The sequence below is a fragment of the Coregonus clupeaformis genome, unplaced genomic scaffold, assembly GCF_020615455.1.
Source record: "Coregonus clupeaformis isolate EN_2021a unplaced genomic scaffold, ASM2061545v1 scaf0273, whole genome shotgun sequence".
Lineage (NCBI taxonomy): Eukaryota > Metazoa > Chordata > Actinopteri > Salmoniformes > Salmonidae > Coregonus > Coregonus clupeaformis.
The window spans coordinates 376,997-386,183 of NW_025533728.1; the positions used below are offsets into that span (position 1 = coordinate 376,997).

General features: G+C 46.8%; 1 protein-coding gene across 1 annotated transcript; it reads right to left on the minus strand.

Moving 5' to 3' along the window:
* Nucleotides 1-6,156: 6,156 nt before the first annotated feature.
* On the minus strand, nt 6,157-7,360 carry LOC123484322. The gene is made up of 2 exons (XM_045214529.1): nt 6,567-7,360; nt 6,157-6,533 (listed from the first exon to the last, which is right to left on the minus strand). Exons 1-2 carry the CDS (start codon nt 7,216-7,218, stop codon nt 6,502-6,504), a joined length of 684 nt encoding a protein of 227 aa, XP_045070464.1. The 5' UTR covers nt 7,219-7,360; the 3' UTR covers nt 6,157-6,501.
* Between the last annotated feature and the right edge of the window lie 1,827 nt (nt 7,361-9,187).

Consider the following 9,187-nt stretch of genomic DNA (forward strand, 5'->3'; position numbering starts at 1 on the left):
GATAAGAGCGTCTGCTAAATAATGTAAATGTAAATCTAAGTGGAGAGAGATATAAAGCCCAGTAGCCAGTCTATAGTAAAGAGGAAAGGGATAGAGCAGTAGCCAGTGTCTTATATCAAAGAGGAAAGAGAGAGAGCAGTAGCCATGTGAGGACCCACGCGCAGGTCAGGGTAAAGTACTGCGGCGTGCCGCCATGGGCAGTCAGCTGACTATTTCTGTTTTTCAAATGGCACCCTATATAGTGCACTACTTTTGACCTGAGCCCTGTTCAAACGTAGTGTACTATAGGGAAAAAAAATCTCTCTCTCTCTCGGCCAGAAAACTCTTGCCTCCACTTCCATCAGTTTCACTTTATCTTGTCTTCTGTCTAGTCCAGGGATCATAAACTACATTCAGTCGCGGCCTGATAATTAAATATATTTTCTAGACTGCAATTTCACCGCAGAAAGCCCAAACAGATATATTTCAAATTTAATTTGTCATATGTGCCGAATACAACTGGTGTAGACTTTACTGTGAAACGCTTGCTTACGAGCCCTTCCCAACAACGCAGTTTAAAAATAATAGTAACAAAAGAGGAATAAAATACACAAGAATGGAGCTATATACAGGAGGTACCAGTACCAGATCAATGTACAGCTATATACAGGAGTACCAGTACCAGATCAATGTGGAGCTATATACAGGAGTACCAGTACCAGATCAATGTACAGCTATATACAGGAGGTACCAGATCAATGTACAGCTATATACAGGAGTACCAGTACCAGATCAATGTGGAGCTATATACAGGAGTACCAGTACCAGATCAATGTACAGCTATATACAGGGAGTACCAGTACCAGATCAATGTACAGCTATATACAGGGAGTACCAGATCAATGTGCTGCTATATACAGGAGTACCAGTACCAGATCAATGTACAGCTATATACAGGAGGTACCAGATCAATGTACAGCTATATACAGGAGTACCAGTACCAGATCAATGTGGAGCTATATACAGGAGTACCAGTACCAGATCAATGTGCAGCTATATACAGGGAGTACCAGTACCAGATCAATGTACAGCTATATACAGGGAGTACCAGATCAATGTGCTGCTATATACAGGAGTACCAGTACCAGATCAATGTGGAGCTATATACAGGAGTACCAGTACCAGATCAATGTACAGCTATATACAGGAGGTACCAGATCAATGTACAGCTATATACAGGAGTACCAGTACCAGATCAATGTGGAGCTATATACAGGAGTACCAGTACCAGATCAATGTACAGCTATTGTGATGTCACGAGAGGCTACACAGCTTTCAGCGGGATTGCTCAAGTAGTGCAAGGAGACCAGGTTCAACCAAAACAAGGATTTTATTAAAGGTCTGGGGAAACTAACGAAAGTATAACACAATACTGTTCTCTGGTGGCTCTTAAGGGTTAACAGTTCAGGGATGTCTCTTCCACATCCAAAATCATAACTCTCCCTTGCTCAAATAACTTTTCCCCAGTCTTACTGTCTTCCACGTTGCAGCTAGTGGCCAACCCAGCAAAACGTCCTTCCAAATGTCCCACACGTATTTCCACAGGTGCATATATCCAAAGGTGAGTATTTCCCCAAAGGTAAGTATCTCCAAATCCTTATATTCCTCATGGAAGTGGACGGCAGCACTCTTGTCCTCCAGAGAGCCCAGGTTGGAGACCGTGTCTCTTCACCCCCACACACTCACCCCCAGTGTGTCTCTTCCCTTCAACCAAACCTTCAGCTCATCAGCTCCTGATTGGTTTCAGCTGCGTGGGAAGATTGGCCTAGAGGGTTGGAGTTCCCGACCATACCAGCAGATGGAGCCATAGCTGTCTGGGTTTGCAGCCATCTCAGGGATGTAACGTCCCTCCAGGACACAGCCTCTCGTGACATCACACATCCCCCTCCTCGGGACCGACGTCCTCGTCGGGGTAAAGGCAGCGAAGAAGGCATCACGCCGGGAGAGGGCGTCCGCATTGCCGTGGTGCTTGCCAGCCTGCTCTCTCTTCAACTCCTCCACCTCTAGGACCAGGGACTCAGCCTCCTGTTGTCTCTCCTTGAGTTTCTTACTGAACGCATCAGCCTTGGTTTTAGCAGAGTTTAGCTTCTGTTGAGCAGCTTTCAGTTCCTTCTCTCTCTCTGCCTCCGCATTCTTCATCTTGTTCTCCAACACCTTGTACTTCTCCTCTGCCTTCTTCTGGACCTCCTTACTACTGCGCAGGGTCTCCTCACACTCCTCGATGGTCCTGCGCAGCCTCTCCAGCTCCTCCTGTTGCTTATGGAAGGAGCTCTGTTGGAGTTTAGCCTGGAGGATATCTAACTCTTCTGTCTTCATGTCTAACTGTTGCTTTAACAAACGATACCTCTCAGCCGGTCCCCTTCAGACCAGACAGTTCTTTGTCCAGATTCTGTAGCTCCGTCTCTGTGTCGGTCTGAAACCTGCCATCCCTATCAGAGCCCGGGCGGGAGTGAGTATCGGAGGATTGCACCGGAGCCTTCCCAGGATGAGTCTTGCCTCTCCGTTTCCGAGGTACTCGGGTTATCCTCTCCTGAGACTCTCTCCAGAGTGGGTAAAAGGCTGGGCAGTCTCGTCCAATTAGGACAGGGACGGGGAGGGAATCAACCACCCCCGCCGTCGTGTGTATGGTTCCCGTGTGCTGGTCATTGTAAGTTCAGTAATGGGGGTATTCTCTGGTGTCCCCATGGACACAGGAAACTGGGAGGACTTTCCCCGGGGGTCAGACACGTTGGGCCCACCAAATCCTTACGCACCAGGGTGGCCCGGCTACCAGAATCCAGTAAGGCCTCCACATCCTGGTGATTCACAGTTACCGGGCAGGTGGGGGGGTCGATCTGGGCCGCCATCTACGACTCCCAAGAGCGAGGCAAAACGATGTGTGGGTGCTGAGCTGGAGGACTCCGCAGTGGGCATAGGTTCATCGGCTGGTTTCCCACACTGCCAGGAGATATGTCCCATCTCCCCACACCGGTAACACTGTCGAGGTTTCCCCATCCTGGTGTACTCTTCTTGGACCCGCCTGGTTTCTGGCTCCCCCTGGAGCCGGGATAAGTCCTGACGCGGCGGGTTCGAGACCTTGGGGTCCTTTGGACGGGTTTTTCCCATTTGTGGTGGGGCCGCACTCCTGGGGTCTTTTCGGGAAGCATTCAGCATCTCCGCTGTGGCCTGGTACTTTTCCACAGCTTCCACGGTCAGATCAGCCGTGGTCAAGGCCTGTTGACTGATGAACCGTTTTGCCTCATAAGGCAGGGGCGCGTAGGTAACGATCCACCACAACGGCCTCCACCACCGCCGCTGCTGTATTCCTCTGCGGATCCAGCCATTTCCTTGCGATCTCGGACAAGTTCATGCATCTGCGCCCGAGGAGGTTGGTCTGGTTGGAAGGTCCAACTGTGAAAGCGCTGGGCCATACCAAACTTTGTGAGTCCATATCTGCTGAGGATCTCAGACTTCAGGGCATCATAGTCAGTAACCTGGTCAGGGCCCAGGTCCCGGACAGCATTCAGCGCTTCCCGGTTAGAAAGGGGGGCTAACAGACCAACCCACTGTTGCTTGGGCCAGGCTTCCCTAGTGGCCGTGGCCTCAAATGCATGCAGGTATGCCTCAATGTCATCGGTAGCTCCCATCTTAGATATAAAGTCACTTGCCTTTATTGGGCGGGTATTTTGGACCACCCTCTGTCTCTGCAACTGCAATTCCTCTGCCTTCAGAAGGTTGGCTTTCTTTTGCTCCTCCAAGAGAGCCACGTTTGCTTGCATCTGGGCTTGCTGGCCAGCAACAAGGGCTTTCAATATGTCCTCCATTTCAGTCGGGCGGGGAGCCTACGGCCAACTTGGAAAACTGGGTGATCAAACCTTCGGTATCCTCCTCTGACATGCACTATTAACGCTTGAGCGTGCCCGTATTCTCCACCATCTGTGATGTCACGAGAGGCTACACAGCTTTCAGCGGGATTGCTCAAGTAGTGCAAGGAGACCAGGTTCAACCAAAACAAGGATTTTATTAAAGGTCTGGGGAAACTAACGAAAGTATAACACAATACTGTTCTCTGGTGGCTCTTAAGGGTTAACAGTTCAGGGATGTCTCTTCCACATCCAAAATCATAACTCTCCCTTGCTCAAATAACTTTTCCCCAGTCTTACTGTCTTCCACGTTGCAGCTAGTGGCCAACCCAGCAAAACGTCCTTCCAAATGTCCCACACGTATTTCCACAGGTGCATATATCCAAAGGTGAGTATTTCCCAAAGGTAAGTATCTCCAAATCCTTATATTCCTCATGGAAGTGGACGTGCAGCACTCTTGTCCTCCAGAGAGCCCAGGTTGGAGACCGTGTCTCTTCACCCCCACACACTCACCCCCAGTGTGTCTCTTCCCTTCAACCAAACCTTCAGCTCATCAGCTCCTGATTGGTTTCAGCTGCGTGGGAAGATTGGCCATAGAGGGTTGGAGTTCCCGACCATACCAGCAGATGGAGCCATAGCTGTCTGGGTTTGCAGCCATCTCAGGGGGATGTAACGTCCCTCCAGGACACAGCCTCTCGTGACATCACACTATATACAGGGAGTACCAGTACCAGATCAATGTACAGCTATATACAGGGAGTACCAGATCAATGTGGTATGATGCTATATACAGGAGAGTAGATATGTACATGAAGGCAGGGTAAAGTGACTAGGCATCAGGATAGATAATAATAAGGTATGAGGTAGATATGTACATGAAGGCAGGTTAAGTGACTAGGCATCAGGATAGATAATAATAAGGTATTTGAGGTAGATATGTACATGAAGGCAAGGTTAAGTGACTAGGCATCAGGATAGATAATAATAAGGTATTTGAGGTAGATGTGTACATGAAGGCAAGGTTAAGTGACTAGGCATCAGGATAGATAATAATAAGGTATTTGAGGTAGATGTGTACATGAAGGCAGGTTAAGTGACTAGGCATCAGGATAGATAATAAGGTATTTGAGGTAGATGTGTACATGAAGGCAGGTTAAGTGACTAGGCATCAGGATAGATAATAATAAGGTATTTGAGGTAGATGTGTACATGAAGGCAGGTTAAGTGACTAGGCATCAGGATAGATAATAATAAGGTATTTGAGGTAGATGTGTACATGAAGGCAGGTTAAGTGACTAGGCATCAGGATAGATAATAATAAGGTATTTGAGGTAGATGTGTACATGAAGGCAGGTTAAGTGACTAGGCATCAGGATAGATAATAATAAGGTATTTGAGGTAGATATGTACATGAAGGCAGGGTTAAGTGACTAGGCATCAGGATAGATAATAATAAGGTATTTGAGGTAGATATGTACATGAAGGCAGGGTTAAGTGACTAGGCATCAGGATAGATAATAATAAGGTATTTGAGGTAGATATGTACATGAAGGCAGGGTAAGTGACTAGGCATCAGGATAGATAAAGAGTAAAATAAACAGAGTAGCAGCAGTAAATTATGAGCGTAAAGGTGTGTGTGTGTGTGTGTGTGCATGTGAATGTGTGTGGGTTTTATTTGACCAAAACAATAATTTTAAACCTTGCTTAGATTTGTATATGATCACAGGTCTCCATTATGCGTGGAAATACTTGGGAACAGATTTCCAAAATTAAAATCACTTGAAGCTGATTTCCTGGTGTTTTTAGTCTTATGTCCAACAATGAATATTCTATTTTATTTCAAATAAAACCACCCGCGTGCCAAATTCGTCCCAAAAGTTGGGGAACCATGGTCTACTCCACTTTAGTTCCTCTGTAGTCTGATTCCAACCATCTTTTCACAAAACGATTTTACTCATTACACATTTTAGTCATTTAGCAGACGCTCTTATCCAGAGCGACTTACAGTTAGTGAATACATATTTTTTTAATACTGGCACCCCGTGGGAACTCATGTAGTATTTCTTCAGGGGTCCTAGCCAGCATTGTTGATTTCTTCAGGTGTCCTAACCAGTAAGGTTGTTGAGAATGTGAGGGGGGTGGTGTGATAACAGGATTCTAAATGCAACACTTACAAGCAGCAGCAGCTCCTCTGACTCACCACTAAGCCACATACATCCTGTTCTGTTGAGAGGGCGTGGAGGGGCAGGCTCACTGAAGAGGGGAATCACAATAATTAAAACATACCTTGCTTTACTGTACTTGTGTCAAAGAATTTAACAATTCAGTAGCAAACTGATGGTAAACAGACTTAAGTTTTAGTTGAGATGGAGAGAAAGACACTTTAGGCACACCCAGGGATGAGAGGTTGAGGGTGGTCAGGAGAGGTTTAGGGGGGTGAGGGGTAGAGGAGGGTCAGGAGAGGTTGAGAAGAGGCTGGGGGTGAGGAGAGGGGTTATTCCACAGCAGCGTGCCAAAAGCTGAGGACAGAACCTCTGACATCACAGGTCACTCACCCTCCTCCTACGACAGCAAGGATAATTTGTTTCTCTAAGGAATTACTCAGCTTCAGGGGCAGAAATCAAATTAGCCTGTAGCCAGCAATGGAGCCATATACTGACAGCCAGTAGCCAGCCATGGAGCCATATACTGACAGCCAGTAGCCAGCCATGGAGCCATATACTGACAGCCAGTAGCCAGCCATGGTGCCATATACTGTCAGCCAGTAGCCAGCCATGGTGCCATATACTGACAGCCTGTAGCCAGCCATGGTGCCATATACTGACAGCCAGTAGCCAGCCATGGTGCCATATACTGACAGCCAGTAGCCAGCCATGGAGCCATATACTGACAGCCTGTAGCCAGCCATGGTGCCATATACTGACAGCCAGTAGCCAGCCATGGTGCCATATACTGACAGCCTGTAGCCAGCCATGGTGCCATATACTGACCGCCAGTAGCCAGGCATGGTGCCATATACTGACAGCCAGTAGCCAGCCATGGTGCCATATACTGACAGCCAGTAGCCAGGCATGGTGCCATATACTGACAGCCAGTAGCCAGCCATGGTGCCATATACTGACAGCCAGTAGCCAGGCATGGAGCCATATACTGACAGCCAGTAGCCAGCCATGGAGCCATATACTGACAGCCAGTAGCCAGGCATGGAGCCATATACTGACAGCCAGTAGCCAGCCATGGTGCCATATACTGACAGCCAGTAGCCAGGCATGGAGCCATATACTGTCAGCAGAGTGATACACAAAGGGGCTTCCTCAATAGACACACACAAAAACATACATGTTGATGAACACAGTTGAAAGGAAGAATCGAGAACACTTGAGATTCAGTCAATGATTATTTCTCACTAGCTCAACCAACTACAGTGAGGGAAGAATGTATTTGATCCCCTGCTGATTTTGTACGTTTGCCCACTGACAAAGAAATGATCAGTGTATAATTTTAATGGTAGGTTTATTTGAACAGTGAGAGACAGAATAACAACAACAACAAAAATCCAGAAAAACGCATGTCAAAAATGTTATAAATTGATTTGCATTTTAATGGAGGCAAATAAGTATTTGACCCCCTCTCAATCAGAAAGATTTCTGGCTCCCAGATGTCTTTTATACAGGTAACAAACTGAGATTAGGAGCACACTCTTAAAGGCAGTGCTCCTAATCTCAGTTTGTTACCTGTATAAAAGACACCTGTCCACAGAAGCAATCAATCAATCAGATTCCAAACTCTCCACCATGGTCAAGACCAAAGAGCTCTCCAAGGATGTCAGGGACAAGATTGTAGACCTACACAAGGCTGGAATGGGCTACAAGACCATCACCAAGCAGCTTGGTGAGAAGGTCACAACAGTTGGTGCGATTATTTGCAAATGGAAGAAACACAAAATAACTGTCAATCTCCCTCGGCCTGGGGCTCCATGCAAGATCTCACCTTGTGGAGTTGCAATGATCATGAGAACGGTGAGGAATCAGCCCAGAACTACACGGGAGGATCTTGTCAATGATCTCAAGGCAGCTGGGACCATAGTCACCAAGAAAACAATTGGTAACACACTATGCCGTGAAGGACTGAAATCCTGCAGCGCCTGCAAGGTCCCCCTGCTCAAGAAAGCACATATACAGGGCCGTCTGAAGTTTGCCAATGAACATCTGAATGATTCAGAGGAGAACTGGGTGAAAGTGTTGTGGTCAGATGAGACCAAAATCGAGCTCTTTGGCATCAACTCAACTCGCCGTGTTTGGAGGAGGAGGAATGCTGCCTATGACTCCAAGAACACCATACCCACCGTCAAACATGGAGGTGGAAACATTATGCTTTGGGGGTGTTTTTCTAAGGGGACAGGACAACTTCACTGCATCAAAAGAGACGATGGACGGGGCCATGTACCGTCAAATCTTGGGTGAGAAGCTCCTTCCCTCAGCCAGGGCATTGAAAATGGGTCGTGGATGGGTATTCCAGCATGACAATGACCCAAAACACACGGCCAACACAACAAAGGAGTGGCTCAAGAAGGAGCACATTAAGGTCCTGGAGTGGCCTAGCCAGTCTCCAGACCTTACTCCCATAGAAAATCTGTGGAGGGAGCTGAAGGTTCGAGTTGCCAAACATCAGCCTCCAAACCTTAATGACTTGGAGAAGATCTGCAAAGAGGAGTGGGACAAAATCCCTCCTGAGATGTGTGCAAACCTGGTGGCCAACTACAAGAAACGTCTGACCTCTGTGAATGCCAACAAGGGTTTTGCCACCAAGTACTAAGTCATGTTTTGCAGAGGGGTCAAATACTTATTTCCCTCATTAAAATGCAAATCAATTTATAACATTTTTGAAATGCGTTTTTCTGGATTTTTTTTGTTATTCTGTCTCTCACTGTTCAAATAAACCTACCATTAAAATTATAGACTGATAATTTCTTTGTCAGTGGGCAAACTTACAAAATCAGCAGGGGATCAAATACTTTTTTCCCCTCACTGTACACACCACTAAGTTATACACAAGTACTCAATCCATTTGATGTTCACACCATCAGACCATGAATGAACTCTTCTTCATTCATTAAATATCAATTTATTCATGTTTCTTTTCTCTCTCTTACAAAGAATACAATCTGGTCTACAAAAGAGCGTGGAAAGTGTTGGTCAAAATACAGGAGAACGCTAATCCAGGAGACAGTGTCCCCCGACCCCGTCTCAAAATCATCCCTCCCCTTGTCACTCCTTGTATCCGTATCCATGTCCATGTGACCCCCC

What these genes read in the sequence shown, in the direction of transcription:
- LOC123484322 (XM_045214529.1), bottom strand. Translation starts at nt 7,218, where the DNA reads ATGTTTTTGTGTGTGTCTATTGAGGAAGCCCCTTTGTGTATCACTCTG. An exon ending in TGGCTACTGGCTGTCAGTAT is followed by an intron (nt 6,534 to 6,566) that starts ATGGCTCCATGG and finishes GGCTGTCAGTAT; the next exon opens with ATGGCTCCATTGCTGGCTAC.